Below are 27,132 nucleotides of genomic sequence, written 5' to 3'. Positions count from 1 at the left end.
GTAGTGACATAGACAAAGGGCTAGTTCCTTTGTTTTATGTGCCACGATGGGAACAACTGCAACCACTTCTGTTGATCCATTGAGGGGACTATGTGATGTAGCAAAAGATTACGACTTGTGGGTTCATGTCGATGCAGCATACGCAGGAAGTATCTGCATTTATCCAGAGTTTCGACATTTCATTGAAGGCGTCGAGGGAGCGAATTCATTCAGTTTCAATGCACATAAATGGTTCCTCACAACACTCGATTGTTGCTGCCTTTGGGTTAAGAACCCAACTGCATTGATCAATTCTTTGTCAACGAATCCGGAGTATTTGAGGAACAAAGCCAGTGATTCAAAGCAGGTGGTGGACTACAAAGACTGGCAAATAGCACTAAGCCGGAGGTTCCGGGCATTGAAATTATGGCTTGTGCTAAGAAGCTATGGCGTGGCTAACCTTAGAAGCTTTATTCGAAGCCATGTCAAGATGGCCAAGATTTTTGAAGGGCTGGTGAGAATGGACAACAGGTTTGAGATTGTGGTGCCTAGAAACTTCGCCGTGGTCTGTTTCAGGATTTCACCATCCGCAATAGTTAGTGATGATCGTTCTTATAATGGTGAGGAGTACAATATGGTAAACGAGATCAACTGCAAATTGCTGGAGGCCATCAATGCATCAGGCTCTGTGTTCATGACTCATGCTGTGGTTGGAGGTGTCTACCTCTTGCGGTGCGCAGTTGGTGCAACTCTAACAGAGGAAAAGCACATTGTCGAGGCATGGAAGGTGGTGCAAGGTCAGGCACATGCAATTCTCTCAGCATGCGTAGTTGATCTGCATAATCGTATGAGATATTCTAACATATAGTTGTTGGCCACTCAAAACCAACCCTAAATTATTTTATTCTATCGAACCTGGTAGCCTCGTATGAGTGTGACATATATGGTAGTCATTAGCTTGGTTCTGTGCCACTTGCGAGTGGTTGTTTTAGAATTGAAATTACTATTTTTTTTAATTTCCTGTTCTAATCTTAGGAAGTTATAAGTTTGTTAGTATTGTAGTTTATGTAAATCCAGAATTGTTTAGTTCTTAATCATATCAAATTGACAGGACACTACTTCCTCGCTAATTCATCTTGAAGATCCGTCCCTTTCATTGATCAAGCACAAGTCTTCAATCCCATTGACCCATTTTTCCTTTCTTTTGTTTCTATTTTCATCTCACCTGCTTTGTTTATTATGCAATTTTTCGCCTGCACTTGCCATCAACCTCAGTACCTCAACTTGTGTGGCCTGTCACAGTGTCATGTACATGGCCTTGCAACTAGGAATTAAGTAACACGGCAGGTGGGGAGTTAGGAATCAAGTGCACCGCAGGTGAGAGCAACGCCAACACCGTGGCAGCTACTTCCACCCTCCGTTCAGAGAGCATGGTTAAGAGCAGCATATTCCGAAACACATATCCCAAGCACCAAAGAACAACAATCACAAAGGACTTTCATTGCAGCTCAAATGTGTTTTTAATACATTCACGACCAGTCTGCTAGACTGACTCCGAATTTCACTGAAAAATGTACATGATCAAGCCAACACCTTTCCAAAAAAATGTGAGAAGTTGGAAGAGAGTTGGACAGAACCGTACTTCCTCTTGAGATAAGACAAAGTAAAAGAGTAAGACATCTTAGCTTAAAAGCAGAAAGTGAATTGAAGCCTTTCTTGGTATCCTTTGGGCAAAATCAGGGAGACAGAAATGAAATCTCAGAAAGCTGCATCATCAAGAAAAACTAAAATGAATGTCACCAAAACCTAGAGAAATGAGAAGTCAAATTTAAAAATTTTACGATTGTATGATACACTGCTCCATTGAACTAGCCACGCAGTAAGACCAATGCTGCTACCAATCCAGAATTAGGGCTCTTGTAATGAAATTCAAGATAAGGCGGATGACATACAAAACCAGACTTCAGCTTCTAGAAAGGGTAGTCATACAAGTTGAGTGTAGCAAAATCATTATAGTCCTCATAGTCATAGAAATCACCTTCACTTGAAAATCCATACTCATCATAGTCATCAGACAACAAATTACTACCAGAAAACCCATAAGGGGATCCCAGAGCATCATCACGTGATTCATAACCATTAGATATAGCATCAAACTCATAGTCTTCAGTGGAATCATAAGGAAGCCACAACTTCTTAATGTTTTCTGTCAACCTTTTCTCCAAATCTCCATCCATGTAAAGATTAAAACAATGGCGCAGATCAAGTGACTCAAGACGAGGACAACCATCAAGAAGTTCTATCAAACCATCATTTGTCAGCTTATTCCCAAAAAGCTGGAGGTGCTGCAAACCTCGCATTGTTCCTGCTACGGCACATGCATCATTATTACACAACTCCTGCGGGAACTGGTACCAATGGTTGTTCAGTTTCAGAGATTTCAAAAGCGGACAAGAGCGTCCAACAACCTCGAGAGGCTCGTGCGAAAGTGTGCACATTGAAAGTTCAAGGTCCTCCAACATTGGAAGCTTCAGCGCCACTTCACTCAACCCCTCATCTGTTATGCAATAACACCGCACTAGTCGGAGGCGTCTGATTCCACTTGATCTATCCAAACAGTTTTACATGTATACGTCAGCCTCTACACAATGCCATAAATATATCGATCCGATTCCAGTTCAAGTGCCAAAAATTATTGAAATAAACAATCGATTCCAGTTATACTCTGTTCAGCTGCTATTCGATTTCGAACTAATTTTATCAAATTGAAGCTAAAACTGAGCTTCATTTCACTAAAATGAAGTCTTCAAAAGCAAGCACTAACCAAATATGGATGAACCAAAAGCTTAACAAATCGAAAAAGTTTGAATATACCTGGCTGTGATATACTTGAGCAGCTCATCGCTGCCGAAATACTCGACGGAGATATCGACGAGCTGACCACAGCTCCGATCAACGGCGTCGCAGCACATCTTCTCCAAATCGTACGTCATGTCGTGCAGGTCGCCGTCGTTGCGCATATCGATGGTGCGCCACATCAGCGGGTCCTTGCAGATTGCGCGCCATGATCTGCAGACCTTCTCGGCTGCCGTCAGGATCTCGACAGCTCCGAGCCGCGAAATAATCGAAGCGGTGATCTCCGGCGGGAGCTCCAGCCAGTTTCGGCGGCGGGAGGGGGAGGATCTGGACGACGACGACGACGACGACGACGAAGAAGACGAAGACGGAGAGGGTTTGGGCTTCGTGGCCGGGGCTTTCGGGTTCGTTTTGTTGTCCATTATGATAATTGGGGATTAGGGTTTATCTGAGAACATTTCGAAATTACTAACCCTGAGCTGAGAAATCACTTTTGACGCCTCAGATCAGATCTGCTTTTGCCTTTATATGTGGGGGTTAAAAAGGAAATAAAAATAAATAGGAGTAGACGAAATGGGGTAGGTGTAATCGATGTGGGCTGGGCCTGTTGGACTGAGGAGTCCACCATATATAAAGAGGAAAACAAATCAGCAACTCCAATCTAGCTATTCCGGGAAAAGGATACAATGAAGCATTTTAGGCACCCCTTGTGACTAAAAAAAAATATTCAATGAACAACCCGCGGAATAACCCCCGGAACACATCAATACAATAGTGCCCTATATGATACAATGTTACACTGTTGGTGGCTTTAATGGTGGTTATTGGTGCTACAAAACCACATGTGAGTCAAGGTGATGAGACCAAGGAATAAATCTTGTTGTATAGTAGTATTCACCTTGTCAATTACTGACCAAGAAAACCATGTTTAACTACATCCAACGATGAGAAGTATTATTTTAAAATTAAGTTGTTTTGTTTTTCACCTTTGGATTTACATCTAACGGTGATTGATCATGATTGCTTTAGTCAGTAGTTGATCATGTGAACAATACTGTCGTAATATAATATATAATTGAGACTTGTTCTTTTATCTTTCATATTTTCCAATATCACAGCTTGTCTCTTATATATGGTAATATATATACTACTTGACATGCATGACATGTACAACAATAATCGATGATGGACGTGAAATCAAATCCCCCAATTTGTTGTAAGAAGTCAAAGCATCCATTGCCAAAGAAAATGTCAAACTAACACCAACAATTTCGCATGATTACAACTAAGAGCCAATAATTCTGAAAACAAGCCAAAACCAACAGCAGAACATAGAATATTACAGAGCTCGGGGGGAAAAGGCTTTCAACAAGAGAGAGGAGAGAGAGTGCCAAGGCAGTCTCTCTTTTGGATCTCTCAAGTAGGTGGAAACTATAGAACATATATAGAACATATAAATATATATCTTGAATAAAAAGAAAATACCCTCCACTTCTGTTGATCTTGATGCAACCATTGTGTCATAGATATTCATTCTTGTAACATCTTAGCCTCCGGATTGATTTGTATTTCCCTGAAGATTGAAGATCCTTTCGTCTTGTGTTTTCGGGGCGGATTTATATGATGAGCCGAATCCGAGCATTTTCATCTCCTTCAGTATTGCCACCATCTTCTTCCACAAGTCATATAGAAGTCCCGCCAGAAGATCATAGTTTAGAAGGTAATTTGTACAATGCAGGTGTTATGAGTCATGACAACAATTTCAGAATACCATTTGAACATGTATATATAGATGATACATATGTTATTATTTTGATTTGTTTCTTGTCTGTTTAGGCATTGCTGCCAATGTTAAGTTACTATTGAAGCTGATCCAAGACCAGAATGAGGCAAAAGACAATGATGCAAGAAAGACACAAAGAGTGGCTGGAATGATATCAATAATTGATGATGTGAAATCCCGGATACAAAAATCTCAAAAAGTGGGGAGAAAAGCCGAGCTGAGGCGCTGCAATACAGATCTGAGGCCAAATGCTCCTCCAAAGGACAAAAGGTCTCATGAACCAGTAACCGATGAGAAGGAGAAATTGAGAAGATCACTAAGTGCAAGCTTGGCTGCAAGAAAGAGCCTAGAAATTATGTGTACTAGTTTGGGAAAGGAGAAGGAGATTATTGCAAAAGAGCTTGCAAGGAAGGTTCAAGAATTTCAAGGGATGGAGGAACACATCAATGATCTTAGAGCGCAAAATGAGAAGTTGTTGGCAAAAGTAAAAGCTTGTGCATCAGAGCACAAAGAGAATAAGTGTGGAGGTGGGGAAGTGAATGCTACCCATGGGAATGCAGCGCTCCAGGAGCGAAACAAGGAACTTTCGGAGCAACTCCTTAAGTCCCTTGATGGGTGTAGATCCCTAAAGAGGAAGATTAAAGTTGCACAAAAGGAAAATGATGCAATGCACCTGGCCATGGGGGAGATTGGAATGGATGTTCAAGATGGACTGGACCGAATACACTGCCTCAAGGAAGGGATTGCAGCAGGAAATGCAGATATTGAAGAGGAATTTTCAGCATTGGAGCATCTGTTTGAGTCCTGCTACATGAAGATCTCGGAACATGAGCAGAAGAAATTTGAGAAAAACAAGGCCGAGGTGAATGCTACTTAATTAACTCCTGTCATTGCCTAAGAAGGAAAGGCAATGGGAAGCCAGAAATGCCTGGTCTCTCCACTTTTGCAGTTTTGTTGGGTTGTCATAGAAGACAACAAATATCTTGGAAAACTTATAACAAAAGAGGGAAGAAGTTGTAATTCTCAGAAGTAGAAGAGATTAGTGATGCTGCAGATTCTTGTTCATGAGCAATCAGCTAATTCAGGTTTCTAGGTTGGATCAGTGGCCCAAAAGAGTTGTAAACTCACGACTTTTCTTCTCATTTCACGTTCATCCTGTATATCAACTAGGTTGATAATGGAAGGATCAAGGATGTACATGATGATTTTGGAAGCTCTTGCTTTCATTCCTATCTTTCAAAAGTGCAGAACTTTGGTAACTATTACCTTCAAGCATCGTTGGCTGCATCACATAATTTTATTATCATTCAATAATAATATGATTATATAACTGATTCTGGAGAAGTTGGAGAAGTTCTGATACATGTACATAACTCTGGGAGATTTACATTCTATTCAGAAAGACGTTGTAGCTTGCAGGCAGCAATGGAGTTCAAAATCCATGAATTGCTTGCTACATTGGCTCCAGCAGAACTTGCCACAGACTTTGCATCAGCCAGTCTTTGATTGAAAATCGTACCCTTCTTGCTAGGATGACATTGATCAGGTAACTCAAGACTATAAATGATGAAGGTTCGACATTCGAGGGGACTTCCAGATGAGCCTTTCTGACTCTCTGGAACAGGCTTTCTGTGCAAAACAGTTCCTCCAGCAGCTATTACAAGGTCTTGTAGATACCCCTTGTACGAAGGTACATAATCTCCCATGAAGTAAAACTTAAGCCCATCAAAAAGTTTTGGTTCCTGCATGTAAAAAAGTTTGTCAAATAAACACAAAGGTACCATCACCATGTTTTCACAACACACCAAATATTAACCTCCCCATGCACTGAACAAGAATTAGATGCAGATGGTATGTCCAATGAAGGATTCAAGACAAAAGTTCATTTAAAATAATCAATAATTATAAACGTGTTTGGCAAACAAGAAATTGTATATGATAGCTAGATTCTATTAACTGCTAAAGGCACTTTGCTTTTCATGATCCTAGTTGAACACAGGAAAAAGGTGAAAAACTGACCTTGTTTTGTAGTCTTAGTCTACCAAGTCGAGGGCCATCCCTGATTCCATAAATGTCAATGCTAATTTCATAAGGCTCCTCATTCACTAGTTTCATGGCTTCCATGCAAGCTTTAATCCCTGTAGAAAGAGAGAGAAGTAGATTAGATTATAATATAATTTGAGTAGTAATAGACACATGTAGAAAATCACTTATTTCAGGCTTTGCACCACAATTGTATAATCGAAATGCCTGGGGGAGAACATTCAAATAGAACGAACAATACTCACATCCCATGCTCAGTATCCACTTCCCCTCCAAGATTCCCATCAATACTTTGAGGGTTCTTCTACATGCTCCATTTTTATCTATTGGTGCAATAACATGTGTGATAGTAGAGTCCCACTTCTTCAAGACTGTAAGTCCAGATAATCTTTCAAATTCCGCTACATATTCCTGTTTGCAGTCAACAAGGAATATTGTCAATATTTAACCCATTTCACAACCAAAGATGATAAGTGGAAAAAGAATAAAAAACCAAGCACTTTAAGCAGCTCTATTACCCTCTCTGCACTTGTGAGAGTTGAACAACAGAGAACCAACTTCTTGGATGATCCACAAAATTTCAGATCCTGAGAGGTGTTGCTGTCTTGTTTAACATGAACTTTTTTACAGTCATCACCAGGTTGTCTGCAACAGGAAAAGGAAGAAAAATGAGATTCTTGTTAGTAGAAATGCCAATATTATAGACCTTTGAGTAAAAGTAATACATACTTTCTAGGGGTGCTCTTCTTCCTCCTTGCTTCAGATTCAGAACTTTCATTTGGCAACTTAGAAGAGGAATGAATGGGGCATAACATAACAAAATTATCCTGATTCAAGACGTAGAATTGTATTATAGTGGGGAAAATGAAAATATGGGATGAAACAAACACTTCTTTTTAATAATACATACTGTATCCCATCGACATTCAGGAGTCATTTTTGCACAGCTGACATGAAAGCTCTTGCGACAACTCTTCTCAAAACACCCAAGAGATGCTCCTTTAATTCCACAGCAACAACATTTAATTCTACGACTTCTAGTTAACTCAGCTTCAAGATTCATAGCAATATCATCTTCAAAATATACGTTGGGAGCCCTGCACATATTGTTAATCACTTTATAAGCAGCAAGCACTTAAAGGAAAGGCTTTCACAGTCAATCCATCAGTGTTTCAAGTAAGAAATCAATCAAAGCATAAATCTGGCTTAAGCATTAAATCAAACTTCTCATTTGACCAAGTTGTAATTTTGGTGAAAAGCTTAATATAAAATAACAGCAAGATTAGAACTCTAAATCTTGTCCTTTTGGTTCATTTCTAGCCTTTGTTTACCATTCAGTGCAGTTCCTGTGTGAATGTATAACCTTGGACCCTCCATTGTGATCTGCAGCAACAGGCTTGCCATTATAGTAGTGAACTATCTCTCCTGATGCCTGCAAATTAGGTTTCTAAATGAATGTCACTTTGAATTCTGATAAAAATATCATGCAAGATGAGGAGGGAACTGATTTATAAGTCATCCAAAAGATTTTAGGCAAGGGAGTGAGGAAGACCTCTGATTCTTCTGATGAAAGACAAAAGGCACATTGAATTTTACTAGCAATGGCATCACACCTCCTCAAAGCCACATCATTCCTCAATGTGGGAAGCTTCTGCATTGATGATCCGTCAGTAAAAAGTCTACTATTCGAATCGCCTTTGCTCTTCTCGGTGGGTTGGTCACCGTTTTCATTAACATTATGATGACCCTCTCCAATCTCAATAACAGCCTCATTTTTTGAACTGCCATCAAAAGAAACTTTCACCTTTTTGGTAATTTTCAATTCTCTATTACATGACTTGGCTTCTCTAGCTCGTTTTCGAACTTCTGAGAGTTCCCTGTTAACATTTGTAGGGAGAATTATGGACACCTCAGTTGGAGCACTCCTATTTGCTTGCTTCTTAATCTCTGATACCTCCTTATCCTCTGAGTCATCACCGGACGAAACTTGGGCCTTTTTGTTGAATTTCAATTCATGATCACATGACTTGGCTTCTCTAGCAAGTTTCATGGATTTATTCTTGACATCAGAGACTTTCCTGTTCTCATCTGTAGGGACATTTACATGGGAGTGCTCATTTGTAACATTTGTATTCGCTTGTTTCTCGATTCCTGATACCTCCTCAAGCATGTTAGGCATAGAGACCACCTTTTGTTTCTTTGACCTCGCTGAGCGACGCATTGGGTTCTTGGCATTTATCTTTGTACAGATTTTCTTAGCCTTCCCCTGGGCAAAAGCTTCATCATTGCCGTCATCCTTTTCTAGTGAGGGGGGTAATTCAGTTAACCCCTTCTTAGCACAGCCTTCATTCTGCCTTTCTGCCCCAGTAGAGAGGGTGCAAACACTTTCAGATGTTGGTTTAGTTGCGAGCCGAGATGGATGAGCTTTCTTACTCCTTTTGCCAGCCTTGGCCACATAACTGTCCCTATTCTTGCAGCCGTGTTCTTGATAAGAGTCTTCAGAACCCTTAAAATTAGCATTTCTGTCCTCAACCAGGTCCATATGACTTGTAGCACACTTACTTTTAGTTATGTTTCTTGCTTGTCTTCCTCTCTTGTTAGATTGATTGCCAAAAAGTTGATGATTAGCATCTTCAGTATTATCATGTGGAAGATAAGGCTGCAAGATCAAGTTTCCACTATTCTGTCTAGAATTTCTGGACCTTGCTTTTTCAGCAGTGACTTGTTCAGCTATTTTCTTGTTTTGTGAGGCTTCTTTTAGTTCCTTCACTTGAATTCTATCAATTTGATCGTTATCTGCAACCTGCATTTTAATTTTAATTAAGTAACAGACTTGTTGCCCTTAAAAGAAATGATAATAATAAATAAGTTGGAAGACAAGAAAACAGTGTAATTAGCACAAAGGTGAGTCATCATACATGATGAACAGATACCTGCATCTTAGAAGGACTTGCAAAGAGCTCAGGGGAGCATGGCATTTGCGTCCATTCAAACATTTCACTATCAAAAATGTCCGCAGCATTGGAAGATTTCCCCTGCACTTCGCCCTACATGAGATTATTAAATCTTAAGACAACTGTATAGCATTGTGAAGATCTTAATTGAAAAATTGCAAAATCCATGACATAAAAGAATTGGCATCACCAAGGTACCCCTTTGTTCTTTTCTTTTCTGTTTCAGATCAGTGTGTACAGGGGCAACTTGCGAACTTATTAAACTACTAAGGGCTAGTTTGGTATTGCTGTGACTTTAAAAAAAAACTGCTGCTGTTGTACTGCGAAAATAATCAGCTGTGAATTAAAACAGTTTTGTGTTTGGTAAATATTAGTTTTAAAAGTGCTGCCAAGATAAAATTTATTAATTTTAGTATTTTTAGTGAGCTGCTTTTAAAAGTAACATTCAGGTTGCTTCTAAAAGCTGCTGCCAGTGACCTGAAATTTTCAAAAAAAGCTGATTTTCTTTCATTTACGTAACACTATAAAATCTAAAAGTTCGGATAGAAGCTGATTTTTTTAAAAGCAAAGCTGTACCAAACTAGGCCTAAAAAGTACCTACCACAATCAAAATCTGGCAGAAAATTCAGGCCTAACTGCAAAATCAATTGAACAACAGCTCTAGTCTTTTCAAAGGAAGTAATCACAGGTTATGAACTTACCAGTGGGCTCAATCTTGTACAGTCTTCATCATCCGAGTCCTTGATATCACTGAAAGTAGGAACATTTGGAGATGGAATATCATCAAGCTGATCTCCGGTAGAAGGCTCGCTCAAGTTTTCAGCATCTTTATCACTCAACCAAAAGAAAGGTGAAAGCACCGGTTCTCCCCTCTCATTAAAAACAGGCTTCTCCTTCAGAGTTGTTGAATCCTGCTTTGACTTTTCTTCAATCAAATCACCCAGTAACTGTTTAGGCCGTGTTGGGGTTTCTGAAAGAGATTGTGGAACCTGAACCCTTTTCTTGGTTGGAAATGAAGGTTTAACTGAAACAGAATTGGAGTTCTTTAGGTTGGATTTAGCTTTCCCTGATCTTTTCCCTCTGACGGTTTTCTGGTTCCCAGCTCTATTCTGAGAAAGTCTAGGAGGATCTTGCTCATCAGGATTCTCATCTTCAACTTGCTGCTTTCCATCTATTGTAAAGGCAATGGCACAGAAAAGAAATGTCAAAAGTAAAATTAGCAAGTACTTCAGCATGAACTTGATGTGCTAAAACAGTGAGATTAAGACATGTTGGGGAAAAACAAACAATTGCAGATTTAATATCCTTGATGCTAATTCTATCCTAAAATCTCTAACGCACAATCAACTAACAACAGTCTGAAGTATTGGAAGTATACACCAACAACTTAATTAAGTGAGTTTAGCATCCTACATATTTCAGGTCATGACAATTTCATAACACAACAGATAGATTAAATGGAATCACGGTAACAGGAATAGAAATTAGGCATCCTTTAAAGCCTGTGTGAATTGAATATCTGTTGCAACACAGCACTTCCAATTATAACTACATAAACATGCACCCAATGTTAAAACAACTATTGCATTGAAAATGCATGTATAGAAGAATACCTGCTGATTTAGTCGATGGTGCACTTTGAGTCATAAATATGTTAGTACCCGAAGCATCCTCCATGTTTTTGTAAATACCAACCAAATTGTCCATATGAGGAGCAGGGCGAACCTCTGCACAAAAATCATTGATATAAAAAAGTTCAAAGCCTATATAGACAGCATAACAAACAACATTTTCAGTCGCAAATTGAAGGCATTATCATACCTCTCCGCTGATATGGGATCTTACAAACAGGACAATTGGAGCCCGATTTCATTGACTTCACAATACAAGCACTGCAAGCAATACCAATTGGTTCCGACTTTCAATACAGCTAAAATCAAACCAACATTCATAAGCGAAACAAAACAACAAAGAAGGTCCTTACTTGCAGAAGACATGGTTGCAATTCAGCGAAACAGCAGAACTAAATAGACTCAAACTGCAAAAATCAAATAGAAAACAAAATGAACCCATTAAGCGAAATACAAATCAACTTCAAGAATCTATATAGCCAGAATCAAACTAACACATATAAATGAGATGGGTACTACCAAGGCCTAAAGGGTCAGTTTAGCCTTGATTTCTACACAGTTAATTGCAATACTGAGATGGGTATTTCAATTTCCACAAACAACAACAACCAGAAAGTAAAGGGTACGAACTGGGCTTTGTTTCATTGGGTATTTCATCACCAAAGCTGGTTCATTTTCATGTATGAAAATATGAAATGATAAGAAAACACATGAAATCAGAGTTTTTGGGATCAGAGGGTTTACCAAATGGGGCACTTAAGTTCTCTGCCCATTTTCTCGAGGTGCGCCAGATTGCCCATATCCGATTTCTGATCAGAGAGATTGAGAGAGATTGACGAATAAGAAGACGGAGGGTTTTATTTTTGGGGTTTTATTGTTTATTTTTTTGTTTATATTGAGATTTATAGATTCCAGAGGAAGCTTTAGGGGTTTGAATTTTGGCCCGCCAAAATTTCTCAATCTCACCTCACGCGCCCACTTTCGCGACTTTTGGCGGGTTATCAAATTTTTGATATTAGGGCTTTGCTCGGCTAAAAATGTATATTATTCCTATTTGGTCATATACATTTGAGAAATTTTTGTCTAAATTTTGGTAAAACTATACGCAGATTTTCCTTTCTATTTACTTAATTTTATTCTTTCAAGGCTCACGAAATGTTATGTATGATCCGTTTTTTGTCTTCATTTAGCGTGATGTCAACGGGTTATTTGTGTCATTAATCGTGTTCTTATGGGGCGCTGATTTTTTCATTTGATCATTCTATGAAGTGAATCGAAGCTCGTAAGTCAACTAATCCGATCCTTTGCTGGTATGGTGTTGTGTTGCCTTTCTTCCTTTATTATGTAATTCATCTTCCTACTTTTTTACCATTGGAAAATATTCAAAATAACCACCAAGGCTCCTCATGCACCTTAGCATAGGAGTGCATTGTGTTACATATATTATGGGTCAGTACTCAGTAGGATGTTGCACCACACAACTTTTTCTTGCTTTTGTCATTTTTGTATATACACTTTTAAAGTCTCGTTCACCTGATCACCTACTGACCCAAGGGCAGATCTACAGTATATGGGACTGGGACTCAAGTCCCACCCAAACTTTTGGAGGGAAAAAAAATTCTTACATGTAGTTTATAATGTCATTGTAATCTTTTGAGCTGAGTCCCACCCAACTGACCCAAAAGTCTCAAGTGTATAATTCTTGGGCTGACGTCCAAGCCTAAGTGACCAACTTTTATGTCCTTTTTTTCCAACAAAAAGAGAGAATAGTCTTCAAAACGTACTTCTATCTTTCTTCTTGTCATCTTCTCCTCCACTGCCCAAGCAGTTTGTCGTGCAACAACCTGTATCGGCGAGTTTTATGTGATTACATGGTCCTCCACATTAAGAAAGAATATGCTGATTCTATTAGTAATGACTTTTCAATAAACAATTTTCAGGTACTCGTAGGGTTAGATTTAGTTAATTGAGTATAAACTTGTTTTCGAGAGATAAGGCTCATTTCGTCCCCTTCTGTCTAGGTGTGTCAATTTTTTTTTTCATCTATAATATTCCTCCTATCACAGCGTAGGTTTTTTTTTTTTTTCGTTAAATTTTTTTTTTTTAATTGGTGGAAAGTCAAGTCCCACCCGATTTCAATTCCTGGATCCGTCACTGTACTGACCAGGTGAGATATGGTCAGTCACCGTTAGATTAGGCTAAGTTAGATCCTAGGGTTGAGAGAAAATGACTAGGTGAATGGGACTGTAGTAGGAATCTAATATGTTTATGCACCAGCATTGATTTTAACCTTATATGATTTATGAAGTTGGAAAAAAGAAAGATTAGGATGAGCAAAATGTCCTCGAGAGCTCGATCTATTTCTTCTCAATCACCACAGATTGATTTTGGATATTTAACCAAGGGGTAATAATTCCAGTGAGTTTCATGTTGGGTTGGTACCTCCTTAATGGATGTGAGAAACCATGTGATGAATTACACATGAGGAAAGCAATCAACACCATTGCTTTGGTGACCTGATAGATGCAAATGGAAGACTAGCTATATGAATAGCTAGGGTGGTGCAGCATTTGTTGAATGTTGTTGCAGCAAACTTTGAAAGGTAAGAAACAAACCTACAAGCCTAGGTGGGAGGTGGCACCAATCTTTGAAGATGAAGGAAGACATGCATTTATAAGCCTACAAGCATTGAACCATGAAATGAGGAAGAAAACTTGACTTTGGTTCATTTCACCTTACGTGCATGTATCGCATGATAGATGCATGGAGCAATACTGCCTATGTAAAGGCATTAGGTAGAAGAACAAAGGCATCCGGACTTTCATGTTCGAGATCAAAGGCAGAGACACAAACTAGCTAGTAGTAGTGTGATTCTCACTCGAGAGTTTAGTGAGAAGAAAATTCCTCTTGAGAGAGAGAGGTGTGTTACCGCTTTAGTTAGTCTAAAATGAGTGTTTCTTGTAATCCCATTATTTAGTATAGTGGAAGAAAATACTACTACTGCCCTAAAGAGGTAGACGTATTTGCCGAACCTCGTTAAATATTGTGTCTTCTTTTTATTGCTATTCCGTAAATCACACGAGGGGTGGGAAAGTCAGATCCTAGAATAACTAATTATTCATCGGGCCTTGTATTAGGCAGCCACTTCTTTCCCAACATTTCAGAGGAATATAATGGTAGTTCTAGCTGTTGATGTGGTCCGAGGAGTTGTTGGAGAACGTCTTGGACAGTTGCGAGCTTTGAATAAATATTATTGTGAGGATATGGAGGAGAGGGTCGACGAGATCTTTTGATGACTCATGAGTATCAAAAACAAGTTCCGTATTTTGATTTTGTGGTTCCATTACTTGACTGCATATAGCATTGTAGCAGTATTATAAATTGAAGTTACAATGACTGAAAATGGCACCCAGTACTTGAACTAAAGAATCATTTACATGCAGTACTTGTGGCTAGTAGTGCGTACTGCTTCCAAATATAGCTCATGTTATTTCATTCACTACTGGGTAAAAAGATATTCTCACTGGCTGAATTGACGATTGGGGATCAAACAGTTGGGATTTGGGAATTCATGTGGTGCTCGGTAAAAAAAAGTTTATGATCTTATATCGAAATCACAGAGAATAAATGAGTAATATTTTATAGCAGTAAATCTCTAGTTTTCTGCTATATATAGCTAGCTAGCTGCAAAGTTCTAATCCATAGAGGCTTCGTGTATACCTAGGTTTAGCAGAGTTAGGGGGGGAAGAGATAGCCAGCATGGGAGATGTTGTTGTTGGTGACAGAAGATAGAGAGCACAGATGGATGATTTGCAAATATATGCATCTCACTCCTTTGTGCTCTCTATGCTTCCTGTCATCAGTGTTAGCACATACTCTCCTAGGCTCCTAGCTGCTTGCTACCTCCTCTTCATCCCTAGCTTCTTAGTTCTTACATATATAGGTTTTATCCTCCACGATCTCGCATACTTTGTTTTGGGTGTTTCTAGATATCCGGGTAATTTTTTGGCAACAACCAGCAATAGCAATTGTGGTTGTTATATCCAGTATCACACCACTAGCCTTTTTTTATGTCTTTGCCTTTTCTTTTTCTTCTTCTAATTGTTTTATTTTAAATAAGGTGAAGGTGATCAAGAGTGTTTGTCCTGCAACTGCTTTTGGGTTGTAGATCTACTGCAGTGGCCCTGATGATGTATAGTTTTGTGCTTTCTCTTTATGTGATTTAGATATCGTGAACCTCTAGACTCTAGTTCATGTAACTAATCCTCAAGTTTATCAGTAATTTTGAGCTGAATGCACATTTTTCTATCGTACCTCTTTCTTTCCTTCTTGTTGCGGTCAGAACACAAGAAATGAGAACCCAAATGACAGAAGCACCTTTGGATTTGTTCAACTATTTTGTTATGGATAATAAGGCTATCGAAATTAGAATGTGCTCAGCTATTCTCATTTAGGATTTCCTTCTTAAAAAAAAAAAGGTATAGCACAGAGGTATTAGTTTTTAACTAGCTGCTAGATAACTATGACAACAAATTTAACATTGAATGTAACGGTCTGAGAGTCGCAGTGGCATGAAAAGGATAGACTGTTTTTCCGGCTTTGAGGTGGGAGAGCACTCTGCTCTACCTGACTCCTGTTAATCTTAAAAAAAAAGATAGACTGTTTTTCCGGCTACAACTTCAGTTTACCCCAAGAGAACTAATTTGGAAGTTGGACAAGAGTAGGCCAAAAAAGCAAGTTGGAAACTATAACTTGGAGCAAGGACATGTATACCAGTAATTCTCAACAAAAAAAAAGGGCATGTATACCAGCAAGGCATCCATTGTCTTCCGAGACTAATCAAACTCCAAGGGAAAAGAATGGTGACCTTTCCGTGGTCATATTCAAATCTTCAATGGCAGGGATGAAGCTGCCATGCCAGCACAACTTTTGCTAATTGAACTTGACTATCACAAAGAGATTACACATGTTACCAGTAATCACTACAAGAACAAGAACCATCTCTAAAATGGTGAAATCGACTACGATCCCTCACAACAATCACCCGATCATAAACCCTTGAGATGAGCTTAAAAGCAAGATGACAATCTGCACAAACTCTCAAATTCTTCCAAACCCTAATTGGTGTCTGTGGTGCGGTAATTAGGAGCATGAATGCAATTGCGATTTTTTCACTGTGATAAGACAATGCATTTTCTTTTTCTTCCTCCTCTATGTCTGCGAGAACATTCTCTGTATGTGGTACATAACCTTCCCGTTTCAGCACTTTTGTGATCTCTGCCAGCTTTGCATATATCTCATCACTTAGTGGATGAGATCTATCACCCATAGTAAACTCGAAAGCTCTGTTCCTCAACTCAACAATACTATAGCCCGGAGTTTTCTTCACACCTTCACTGAGCATTGTCCTCCTCACCTTTTGTACATCCGACCATCGACGCTCAGATGCATAGAGATTGGAGATCAGCACATAATCCCCACTATGTCTAGGCTCTAACCGCAGGATGTGGCCTCTAGCAATCTCCCCAAGAGCCGAATGACCATGTATCGTGCATGCTCCTAGCAAGGTCCTCCAAATAACAGCATTGGGCTGAACAGGCATGTCCTTAATGTATTCATACGCTTCTTTCACTTTGCCGGCTCTAGCTAACAAATCAACCATACATCCATAATGTTCTATTCTGGGCACAATCCCATACTCCTCTTTCATCATTCTAAAGTACTCAAACCCTTCATCAACCATCCCACAATGACTAAACGCGTACAAAACCCCAACAAACGTTATCTCAGTAGGCACCAATCCCTCTGCTTTAAACTCCTTGAAAAGCTCTAACGCTTCCTTACCAAACCCATTAACAGCCCAGCCAACAACCAAAGCAGTCCAAGAAACCACACTCCTCTCCTCCATTTCTCCAAACACCTTCTGCGCTTCCCTAATGCTTCCACATTTCGCATAAACATCCAGCAGCGCATTACTAGCATGCGCATTCCTTGTCAAACCCAACTTCACCATATACACATGAATCCTCCCACCCAAAGCCAAAGCACCAAGCTCGGCGCAAGCACCCAACAAGCTAACCATAGTAAACCCATCCGGCACAACACCCTCCAAACTCATCTCCCTAAAAATAGTCAAAGCCTCATTCGGCCTTCCATTCAACGAAAACCCATTAATCACAGAGTTCCAAGCCACAAGGTCTCTCTCAGACATTGACTCAAACACCTTGTGTGCACTCTCCACCTGCCCGCAAACCGCATACAGGTGAAGTAAAGCGTTCTTAACAAACACCAACGACTCGAGCCCATTTCTCAGAGCAATGCAATGTACCTTCTCACCCTCTCTCACATCCAACAACTTAGCCACAGCCTTCAATAGAAAAGGGTATGTATGCGTATCGGGTTCGATACAACTCACACGCATTTGGCGGTAGAGTTGGATTACAGGCATCGGGTTTTGGCTCTCGGCGTAGCCTCTAATCATGGTGTTCCATGTGAAAACATTGGGGTGTTTGATTTGGGAGAATATATGGTGGGCATAGGACATTGGGGATGAGAGTGAGACTGAGGTGAAGATGAGGTGCTTGCCCATGTCCGGGTTGGAGAGAGGGACGCCATGTCGTATAGAGAAGGCGTGGATTTGTTTGAGTTTGGAATTGGAGGAGGCACAGCTTTGGAGGAGGGCAATGCATTTTTGGAGGATGAAGGGGAGTGGAGTCTGTGAAGGGAAGCTTGTTGTTTTGGGGTTTTGAGTTAGATCTGCTGTGACTGTGTGCGCCAAAGATGAGTGAATCTGCTTTGGGAGCATCGCTACATGTTTGTGTGAGAAAGGGCTTTGCTACTCTTGGTTAGGGATGGGTGTGCTTAATCACTGCGTATCAGTTACGAAGTGACCAACAGGGGTGTGTTCAAATATTCAAATTGCTCTGTTTTTAATTTCAATCCACGTTTTTTTTTTTTTGTAAATTTCAATTTTGTTTTTCTAATAGCAACCTTTGCTTTGATTAAACATTGAAAATTTGAAAGAACACAATTTTCTTATTAAACTCACCGCCACTCTGTTCTGCTAAAAATTTAGAAACCATCTACTAAGTTCTCGTTCAATAAGGAAGCTACAAACGCTTGATACTGCGCATCATGTTGTAATAAGTTATCGGACTACGGAAAGTTTTTTATCATCTTAGAAGTTAGAACCCACATACTCTTTCAATGCGTTCTGCACTTCTAAATCATGAAAGTCGTAAACCAATTCAGTATCAAAACAAAGCTCCCAAAAAGGTCAAAACTTTGTAGCTAAAAAACTCTAACAGACAGACTCATGGACTATGATTTAGAGTACCCCCATAAACCATCAAGGGTTTTAGAGAGGTGGAACATTCATGGCAATAGCTCACTACACTCTTGTTCCATTTACGTGTTTAATTTCTTCTAGTATGTTATGTTGAGAGTTGATCTCATCTACGCATGCATAAACTAACAACATTAAATGATAAACATTTTCAACAATACGCTTCTCACAGTAAGTCATCCGATCTTTCTTTCAATGCTACATATATGTGTTTAATTTCCTCTAATATGTTAGTGGAGAGTTGATCCGGATATACGTATGCATTAACTACCCTTTAATAGTTTCTCTTTATCTGTTTATCATATTTGAAGTAATCTTGTTCACAATACCTTCACCATATAATCAAAACTCTCCATTTCTCCAGTATCCTTAAAAATGACTTGATCTTATATCTAGCATGATACATGAATTAACGGTTGCTACTATCTCATGTATACAATCTAAGATTTTTGCGTGCTTAAAGTTTCATGAGGGCAGTCTCGTGAAGACTTTAAAATGAGTACTTCATGAGCATTTTCAAATCAACAGCTAGATAAGTGTTAAAGCTATAGTTGAATTTTTTAAAAACCCTAGTCATATAACCGTTGATTCAAAAGTTTTCATATGGTCTCATCGGGAAAAAAAATTCTCATATGGTCCTCATGTTAAAATATTCTCATTCAAGCCTCACCCTAGCTTTTTGTCACGTTGAAATTATGTACATTTTGTGTGTATAACAAAAATGTTTTACTTCACGATTCGCATATGTGACATGAAAATTAGTGACTGTAGCTATTTCAACAGAACATCACATTGACCAAATTGAAACAACTGAAAAGAAGGGACCAAGATATGAATTCGACCGTAGAATCATCCAAAATGTTGGTATGTCGTTATACGGTTCTAAACTACGTTAATGGTCCAATACTCGAATAGATGAAGTCATTTCAGGATACAATATATTAGACCTGGACTAAGCATCACAGAAAGGATTGACAGTGATTACTTGATACAATCATAGGTTATTGTTGGCAAACAGTTACTTCAAAGAACATAACTGCAATTTTAGAACGAACTCTATGTAACTTTTGATCATAATCAATCCTAATTGACAAATGTGAGGAAGATTTATACGTTCTAAGTACTTGAGTATGGGTATGGTAGCTCTCGTTGCCCTTCTCGAGCTAAATCAGCTAGTTACGCATGACGAATGAGCAAAGAAGACTGACATAAGTGGTGGCGATCGACCAAATCAAGTTCTCATTCCGCAGTGATCGGAGGAGGAGGATCAGTTATTCAGGTGTCACCCCCTTTGCAATTGATGATCTTCATGACATCGTAATTTTCACCTTCTGGAAAGCAACTTTGAAAATTGCCACTCCCCATTAGAAAAGCCTTCAATCGTAAGACTACATACGTGATGATTTTCTGACATGAATTTCGAATTGACTATTTGTAAGAGTAATCGAGGCTAGAAGCAAAGTGAAAATCGTCAAATCTAATGGTGACACGAGAAAGACCACAAAATAATAACAAAACGATGATCCATACTTGATAACTTCAAACAAATGCAACGATGACATGAACTTAATTACCCGTCAATTTTACGAAACATAACATATTTGAGACTTGAAATCTTCTAAGAAATGTGACAATCCGAACTTAACAGTAAAATTTTGCAAAACATAAATGGTAACACAATTGTATGTATTACTACTAACTAGTTACCGGTGTTTACCAGAAACTTACCTAAAACAAAATACAAGTATATGACTATCTACGATTGGTGGTAAGTTACTGTATATGGTATATAGTTGCAACTTGTAACAACGCCCAAACACTATTTGTTTCTCAGTTTTCAGATTTCATATCCCATTAGAATTAGATATGGATTATTGACTACCTAGTTTCATAATAAGTAGGTAGGTATTGAAAGGGAAAGACAATAATTCCCTAAGTTGGTAATGGTTCATCACTGGATGCATCACAATTATCATATTACAAATGGGGTTCTAGTTTCCTCTAATATTTTATTTTATTACAACAAGTGACTGTCTGAAACATAACCCAATTAAGATCTCCTGTTACATACATAACGCCATTTTATATCACATACATATGCCACAAGATCAATTAATGTAGACAAGTTTATTGTTGATTTATCACATCAAAATTGTGTACATCTATCTAGAACAAAATTCGTAACGCTCGAGAGAAATGGTATTTGGGTGTATAAGGAAGTTGTGTACTTTCACATATTCAACGTGAAAAACTTTGTTCGTGTGGCCATTTTCCAAACATATTCTCATTTGCACAAACCAATAACAAAGATTGAACAATGAAAAAGTTTAGAACAATCAAAACTCATGGATTGATCGACACTGATGGATATGAACCTTTTACTTGATTATTCAACTTATGTGCTTATCAGAGTTTGGATAAAATCTGCGATTAAGTGAAATCATGTAAGAAAGAGTATTAGTATATGTCCTCATTTAAGCAACAATTTATAAGAATTGACGCTCATTACTTGATAAGATACGATCATATATAACTTAATTCTGGTAAGATTTTCCCCAAGATTATATTCAAACACTGCATGCATGCTTAGACTAAACAGTGTACAACTCAAGGAAACTGTCCATAAAACTCTAGCAAAATAGTACCACATCTAACTATATATATGTAACCTTATCATAACCAACACGTACTTATTGGCAAAGTTCATCATGGAGGGAAAGCTACAAGTACAGGTATCTCTCTCTTTGCTCCTCTCGACGAGCTAATTACATGAATGAATGAGCAAAGAAGATCGAAAGATGCGATGATCGATGATCGAACAAAGATTAATCGAAAAATTCCCATTTGGCTGTAGTTGGAGGAGGATCAAAGGTTTCCCACTTGGTTGTCACGACTACAGGCTTTACCTCTGCATTTGATATCTTCATCACATCAAGAGTTTCAACACATTTCTGCACCCTCTTGCTCTGCAAAAGCAATTTCAAAAATTAGCCACTACTTCCTATTCGAATGACATGAATCGTAAGTAAAGAAGCAAGAAGTATCAAAACCAGATCGACGCAGGTTCAAATAGTCATGTGAATAAGAAAATGGCATCATAATTTTGGAAAATATATGCAACCTGCAAACTCTTTTGAGCAGAAGCGTCTCCTTCTGCAGAAACGTTGTCCAGCTTGATTGCTAGTCTCATAAGCATCTCAATTAGTGTGGTGATCTGAACTTCTGCTACCTTGACTCCATTTGAGATCGATTTTTCAATAGCAGTGACCTATTTAAAAAAGAAACTAGATAGTTATTATTCTTACACTTAAGAATCTAAACCTTTCATATATAGTGTAAACTGTAAAGCCTTGAAGGAAAGAGCTATGTATGTGATGACTTAAAATGACAAAACAGGAAATAATAATTAGATTCCCATAAATTGGTACATGAATAATGTAGACAATGAGACTTGGAATGTCTACCTAACAATTTCTTTAATAAGAAATGAACCATCTGGTTTCTCTACATCATAAGCAAACAAAGCATGTAATGGTAGCAAATCAAACTATATTTGTAGGTCTATATAGAAAATCAATCATACAGTGTATTTTAGTGGACATTAAGCTTCACCTGGAAACAAAACCTTAAAAAAGACACTTCAACTACTCTTCCATAGTAATGGTGAGAAGCTTAAACCAGACTCATTTAACAGTAAATTCCTAACCCACATTCAGTACTCAAACTTACAGTGTTCTGTATATTTCTTGTATGATGATATAGAACGCGTGAAGCTAAATTAAAGTGTCGAAATAACTACCGGGTCGCAGAAAATCATATTTTTCGAGACTACTCAACTACAATGTGATTTACCAACTTCAAACTATACAAAGTTCATAGCTAGTGATGCATACTTCAACAACCATGCAATCACAGAGTATTACTAATTCACTGCCAGAAATCAAATTCACTCTCATTTTGTTGCCTCAGGTCATCAGGAGCCCCATCTCTCTCTCATAACTATGTTTCAGAAGAAAAATAATGAACAGGGTCCACCGTGGTCCATAAACCACCGGATCACATCTCACTTTCACTCCGAGACCAATTCAATCCAATCAGACCCTAACCCACAACATGATGCTCAAGATTCCTAACACGTTAAGCACAGCTGTCACCACCCAATTATAAAATATAAAAAAAAATAATAATAATAAGGTGTGGGTTGTGCTCACCTGCTCCTCGAGCTTATCGACCTCCATGCACACGTCTGAGATGGCGCGATGAGCGGTCTGGATCTTCGCGTTCCTCCTCATCTGATTGGCTCTCCTCTCTATGCTTCCTGGGTCCTCGATTAGCATGACTTTTGATCGGTCTTTGACTCCGCACATGTCCAAGTACTCCCCGTTTTCTCGCTCTTTTCCTCTGAATATTAGCCTCTGGTCTCCCGGCTGTAACCCCGTCTCCGCCGTGAGAACCTTCTTCAACTCCCCTGAAAAAGTCCAAAATACCCTCAGCTTCCACCACCTACAGTCCGACATTGTACTCAAACGGACATTATCGTCATTTACACGTCGGAAAGTTACTTTCCCTCCAAATAAATGGTCATTGTTTACGTGAAAAAAAATGTGATTTTTAATTACTCTGATGCTAGGAATCAAAACAACTAAACAAAAACCTAAAGATTCACTTTCGCTTAATGTTATTGCTGAATTATAAACGGTACACTACGTTAAAAGAACGATAATGATTATAAAAACGAAGAGTGATAATCGGTGTATAATTTGAACATGAGTGAATCGAAGAATTGTTTGTAAAGAGGAATATGGATTAATGTGTAACGTACCGAAAGTGGACTGAGAGCTGGCCGAGATCTCGTACCGGAGAGCGCCGAAAGCAATCCGAAGCCGCAAGTTGGGAGCCGGAACGACGTCGGATGACTTGTCGACTCTTTTCTGGACCAACATTCCTCCGGGTCTCATTTCCCACTCGACTTCCTCGTCCTTGGTCGTAGAAGACGGCATGTCTCTGCCGTACGGAGTCGCCAACGACCTTCTCTTCATCATCTTCAAACTCCGGCCAAACCTTCCCGAAAAAAACAAAAAAACAAAAGGGTTTTTCTCAAAACACTCGAATGTGTGTAGGGGTTTATGGTTTTTGTTTTTTCCGGCGAAAATATCTGACGACGGAGAGAATGAATGCGCTGTTTTCTGCCGACACGAAACAGGGTGTCAAGTGTGGTTGGGGGGTTTTTATAGTCCCGGGCGGGAGCTGTTCTTTCGGTTCGAAAAGGTTGGGGAAATTTACTCGGGACATGATTCGACCAATGGGAGAGCTGACACGTGTTCCTGTCTGTCATTTTAGTGTGGAGTGACAGCTAAGCGGAGGGGAGAGAGAAAGCTTTGCCGACAGTTCGAAGCATTCTTCTGTGACTGATCGGGGGACGTGGAGGAGCCTCACTGGTCTGTGACTGTGCTGGGTGGGTTTCGTGTTCAGTGAAGAGAAGGGTTTGGTGTGAGTGTGTGATGGAGGACCGTCGGATGAAGTAGGAGGGTCTTTTAACCCGAGGGTAGGGAGTGATGTACGGCTTCAAGGACGGTTGCTTGGATTAGTAACAGAATGATGTAACAAGGGGATGATTAACGCTTTAACAACTCTGTGGTTGGTGTGGTGTAATCAAGAGTGATTAAGCATTTGACCAATACACCTTAAGTCCTTAACGTTTTCCGTGTGAGTAAAGTGATGTAAACCAACTTTAGAAATACACAAGATTAATCTGTTCTTCAAGTGTTTGATATAAAGTGTACGAGCGAGTGTATTATTGGATATGATGTATCAGACAATTGTAATGAGTGTTTTTGAAAGTGAGATCGAATCAACTGCCAGTATAATCTTGTGGATCAAGCCACTCATACCCTTTACTGGTGAACTGAGATTGCTATACAAGTATCAACCATGTCAAGGTAGGGATGAACATAACGGATCAACCACACATTCTCATAACTTAACATGTTGGGCAAAAGGGCCACAATTGAGACCGGCATTGCCCAACTTCTGTTGTAGGTAGTTGATGAACAATTTTCATTGTTAAACGAGGCCAAATGGTTTATAATAAGTTGATAACAATTTTAAGTACTTCTACTTAAGAGTTGATTAAGAATATAATTCATCACCGTACAGTCACAAACAAATAGATCATAGTACCATGACATATGAAAAATGAACTTATTGTTTTTCAGACCAAAATTGAAAGTTGTTATAATTATACAACAAAAATGGGTTTGGGGTAGGTTGACGATTAAGAGATGACGGACATGGGGTAGTTCATGGTTGCAAGATTATGAAAAGGACAGAGGCACCAGCTACTTGAGTTATTAGAGGTGACATATCGTACAAGTTGTCTCAATTGTTGGGTTAGTTGAACGATTATTAGGACCTCTTTACTCCACTCGCATTTGGAGATTTTGAACCTGCAATGTTCATGATATATCGTCAATGATTTCTCTACTTTTGGTCCTGCATACTAGTTCAGGATTTTGTGTCGTAGATCAATTCAAACATGAAAGGTTATAAATCTCATTAGGTGCTACAAGGATGAAAGGCAGGCTTGAAGCGCCTATACCGGCTTTTAGGCAGATATGTAATATATAGAGATTTTGAATAACAAAATTGCTTCTATAATATTCAAATTCTAAAATTGTCACAACAAATCAAAATAGAGTGAGAATGTCAAGCATACCATCACTAAAATTAACATTTAGGCTCGGCCTAAAAAGTTAAAATAAATTAAAACGTCCTACACTCAGGCGTTACTAAAACAGAGGGCAGGTTTGGAGCGCCTACAACGCGCCTTAGGCTGGCTGGGCTTGACGATACTCTGATACTCCTAGGTTGTGGAACCAATCCAATGGGCTTTCGTTATTCAGCCCACAAATCCGTTTACAAAGTGTGTGGGGTCATATTTTGGCGGGAACAAATCCCTAACATCCAATTGGACGCAGGAACACGTAGTACCCGCTTGCAGGAGATAAAAACTCCCTAAACCTAGTTGGTATAAAACTTTCCCTCTCTCTGTCCAAAGAAACCGATTATCGGCGATCAGCCCCCAATCGCTGATCTTACGGCATGTCGTTTCAGGTCTGTGTCTCATCTCTGCTGCTAACATCAATCTTTGATTGACTCCATATCATTCACGATAAACCAAAGGAACATGGGTTTTGCTTTATTTTTTAATTTTTTTGTTTCATAGAGTTTTTCTTTGTTGATTTGTAAGTTTATCTTTGTTTTTTCTAATGGGCTTTTGATCATATATAATGGGTAATTGGCATTGGTTCTCGATAGTAAGATTTTCTAGGTAAAGTTTGCAACTTTAATTTGATTTCCTTTCAAAAATTTGTTTTTGGGGGTTTTTAGAGACTCCCAATTTTTATGTTATAGTTTATCTTCAAACCAGGTTTTGATTTATTTCGTTCCAAATAACTTATGGTTCAAATGCTTGATAGCTATTACATTGCTTTTGTTTCAATTTCTTTTGATGAATTTAAATGATGGCTGAAGTTGACTGGAGCTTTTGTTGTTAAACAGATGGATCTTGACGCGAAGGGGTTCGGAAGAGGTAAGATTGTAAGAATGCTTGGATGTTGACAGGTCTTTATATGTGGATTATTTGTATTATATACGAGTTTGACTGCTGTTAAAGTTTAATACAGTTGAGAAATGTATGTATTTTCCACGTAAAGATTTTGTTTGTGCCGACTTTTGTATGGCGCTCCTATTATTTTCTCTGGCGTATATCCGAGATGTTCTCTCTTAATTCTTATGTCTTTGAACTCATCACTTCTTATGTATTCATTGCCTCTGTAAGGGTCTTACAAGTTATGGTTATAATTTTGGCTGTATATTCAAGTAGAAAAGTAGAAAAGTAAGGATAAAAGATGGTACAAGTCAACACATATAAGCAATTGTATTCTCTTCTTGCATATGACACTAAAAGGCCATGAGAACCATGTAAAATCTATGTTGGTATACTTGTTTTTTCAAAGATCTTTCTGAATGTTAGTTTAATATCATCACTTTGTGGTAGAGCCATTGGGGAGGACATTTTTTTGACAGTTGAGCACTGTAATTTAATGTGAATTAATATACAAGATGCCACATTTTCTGTCCTCTGCTCTGTTGTTTGGTTGCATTTTTTCTGGATTCACTGTTCAGAGCTTCATGTATGGAGAATTTTACGTGAAGTTTAAACACAGTGATATAACAATTTTGAGCTTTTCTGGACCCTTTTGATCGTGAAATGGTCATTTGGAAGAGTTCTCAGCAGTTCACCACTCAGACATATTGTTCTTTTGAAACTGCTGTATCTGGTCACATGAGAGTGATGAGACTCACCACCCACACTCACCAAGCACACAGTGATTTTCTTTGAACATAGTTTCGATTGATGTGCATTAGGTAGGGTTTTATCTATGGTTGGCTTCATTACCCTTGTGGCATAACCTTGTAATCGGGCTGATGTAGCCCCATAGTCCATAGATATAATATCCAGACCAGTGAGATGTGTGG

At 38.8% G+C, this 27,132-nt stretch overlaps 7 protein-coding genes across 7 annotated transcripts in view; 3 read left to right on the top strand and 4 right to left on the bottom strand.

Annotated features, from left to right (window-relative positions):
* LOC101306709 (tyrosine decarboxylase 2-like) overlaps nt 1-847 on the top strand; it is a 1,395-nt gene extending 548 nt beyond the window's left edge. The window contains exon 2 of the mRNA XM_004295589.1: nt 38-847. Coding sequence (XP_004295637.1) covers nt 38-847 — 810 coding nt within the window. The remainder of the gene's footprint in view (nt 1-37) is intronic.
* A 390-nt stretch (nt 848-1,237) lies between these two features.
* On the bottom strand, nt 1,238-3,257 carry LOC101306417 (F-box protein SKIP19-like). The gene is made up of 2 exons (XM_004295588.1): nt 2,854-3,257; nt 1,238-2,586 (listed from the first exon to the last, which is right to left on the bottom strand). Exons 1-2 carry the CDS (start codon nt 3,255-3,257, stop codon nt 1,950-1,952), a joined length of 1,041 nt encoding a protein of 346 aa, XP_004295636.1. The 3' UTR covers nt 1,238-1,949.
* Nucleotides 3,258-4,458: 1,201 nt separating this feature from the next.
* Nucleotides 4,459-5,516, top strand: LOC101298871. The gene is made up of 2 exons (XM_004293986.1): nt 4,459-4,555; nt 4,672-5,516. Exons 1-2 carry the CDS (start codon nt 4,459-4,461, stop codon nt 5,493-5,495), a joined length of 921 nt encoding a protein of 306 aa, XP_004294034.1. The 3' UTR covers nt 5,496-5,516.
* A 382-nt stretch (nt 5,517-5,898) lies between these two features.
* On the bottom strand, nt 5,899-12,046 carry LOC101306126 (protein BREAST CANCER SUSCEPTIBILITY 1 homolog). The gene is made up of 14 exons (XM_004295587.1): nt 11,991-12,046; nt 11,600-11,653; nt 11,437-11,507; nt 11,229-11,342; nt 10,317-10,771; nt 9,595-9,708; nt 8,214-9,464; nt 7,993-8,093; nt 7,572-7,758; nt 7,391-7,488; nt 7,180-7,306; nt 6,907-7,072; nt 6,638-6,756; nt 5,899-6,360 (listed from the first exon to the last, which is right to left on the bottom strand). The coding sequence occupies exons 1-14, from the start codon at nt 12,044-12,046 to the stop codon at nt 6,010-6,012; spliced, it is 3,264 nt and encodes a 1,087-aa protein (XP_004295635.1). The 3' UTR covers nt 5,899-6,009.
* Nucleotides 12,047-16,215: 4,169 nt separating this feature from the next.
* Nucleotides 16,216-18,051, bottom strand: LOC101305835 (pentatricopeptide repeat-containing protein At4g21065-like). The gene has a single exon (XM_004295586.1). It carries the CDS (start codon nt 18,049-18,051, stop codon nt 16,216-16,218), a length of 1,836 nt encoding a protein of 611 aa, XP_004295634.1.
* Nucleotides 18,052-21,103: 3,052 nt separating this feature from the next.
* On the bottom strand, nt 21,104-23,788 carry LOC101298582 (BAG family molecular chaperone regulator 3-like). The gene is made up of 4 exons (XM_004293985.1): nt 23,414-23,788; nt 22,803-23,059; nt 21,713-21,859; nt 21,104-21,557 (listed from the first exon to the last, which is right to left on the bottom strand). Exons 1-4 carry the CDS (start codon nt 23,631-23,633, stop codon nt 21,417-21,419), a joined length of 765 nt encoding a protein of 254 aa, XP_004294033.1. The 5' UTR covers nt 23,634-23,788; the 3' UTR covers nt 21,104-21,416.
* A 1,867-nt stretch (nt 23,789-25,655) lies between these two features.
* The window catches only part of LOC101298295 (mediator of RNA polymerase II transcription subunit 19a-like), a 3,826-nt gene continuing 2,349 nt past the window's right edge, over nt 25,656-27,132 (top strand). Inside the window, exons 1-2 of the mRNA XM_004293984.1 lie at nt 25,656-25,704; nt 26,152-26,182. Coding sequence (XP_004294032.1) covers nt 25,693-25,704; nt 26,152-26,182 — 43 coding nt within the window. The 5' untranslated portion in view covers nt 25,656-25,692. The remainder of the gene's footprint in view (nt 25,705-26,151; nt 26,183-27,132) is intronic.

Source organism: Fragaria vesca, linkage group LG3, assembly GCF_000184155.1.
Source record: "Fragaria vesca subsp. vesca linkage group LG3, FraVesHawaii_1.0, whole genome shotgun sequence".
Lineage (NCBI taxonomy): Eukaryota > Viridiplantae > Streptophyta > Magnoliopsida > Rosales > Rosaceae > Fragaria > Fragaria vesca.
Note: the sequence above shows the minus strand (reverse complement) of the source record. Positions and strands in the feature narration are given on the sequence as shown.

What these genes read in the sequence shown, in the direction of transcription:
- LOC101298871 (XM_004293986.1), top strand. Translation starts at nt 4,459, where the DNA reads ATGAGCCGAATCCGAGCATTTTCATCTCCTTCAGTATTGCCACCATCT. An exon ending in AGAAGATCATAGTTTAGAAG is followed by an intron (nt 4,556 to 4,671) that starts GTAATTTGTACA and finishes TTGTCTGTTTAG; the next exon opens with GCATTGCTGCCAATGTTAAG.
- LOC101298582 (XM_004293985.1), bottom strand. Translation starts at nt 23,633, where the DNA reads ATGATGAAGAGAAGGTCGTTGGCGACTCCGTACGGCAGAGACATGCCG. An exon ending in TCGATAAGCTCGAGGAGCAG is followed by an intron (nt 21,860 to 22,802) that starts GTGAGCACAACC and finishes TTTTTTAAATAG; the next exon opens with GTCACTGCTATTGAAAAATC. An exon ending in CTGCTCAAAAGAGTTTGCAG is followed by an intron (nt 21,558 to 21,712) that starts GTTGCATATATT and finishes TTGCTTTTGCAG; the next exon opens with AGCAAGAGGGTGCAGAAATG.
- LOC101306126 (XM_004295587.1), bottom strand. Translation starts at nt 12,046, where the DNA reads ATGGGCAATCTGGCGCACCTCGAGAAAATGGGCAGAGAACTTAAGTGC. An exon ending in GTACAAGATTGAGCCCACTG is followed by an intron (nt 9,709 to 10,316) that starts GTAAGTTCATAA and finishes AATCTCATGTAG; the next exon opens with GGCGAAGTGCAGGGGAAATC. An exon ending in GACTAAGACTACAAAACAAG is followed by an intron (nt 6,361 to 6,637) that starts GTCAGTTTTTCA and finishes TTTTACATGCAG; the next exon opens with GAACCAAAACTTTTTGATGG.
- LOC101305835 (XM_004295586.1), bottom strand. Translation starts at nt 18,051, where the DNA reads ATGCTCCCAAAGCAGATTCACTCATCTTTGGCGCACACAGTCACAGCA.
- LOC101306417 (XM_004295588.1), bottom strand. Translation starts at nt 3,257, where the DNA reads ATGGACAACAAAACGAACCCGAAAGCCCCGGCCACGAAGCCCAAACCC. An exon ending in CTCAAGTATATCACAGCCAG is followed by an intron (nt 2,587 to 2,853) that starts GTATATTCAAAC and finishes CTGTTTGGATAG; the next exon opens with ATCAAGTGGAATCAGACGCC.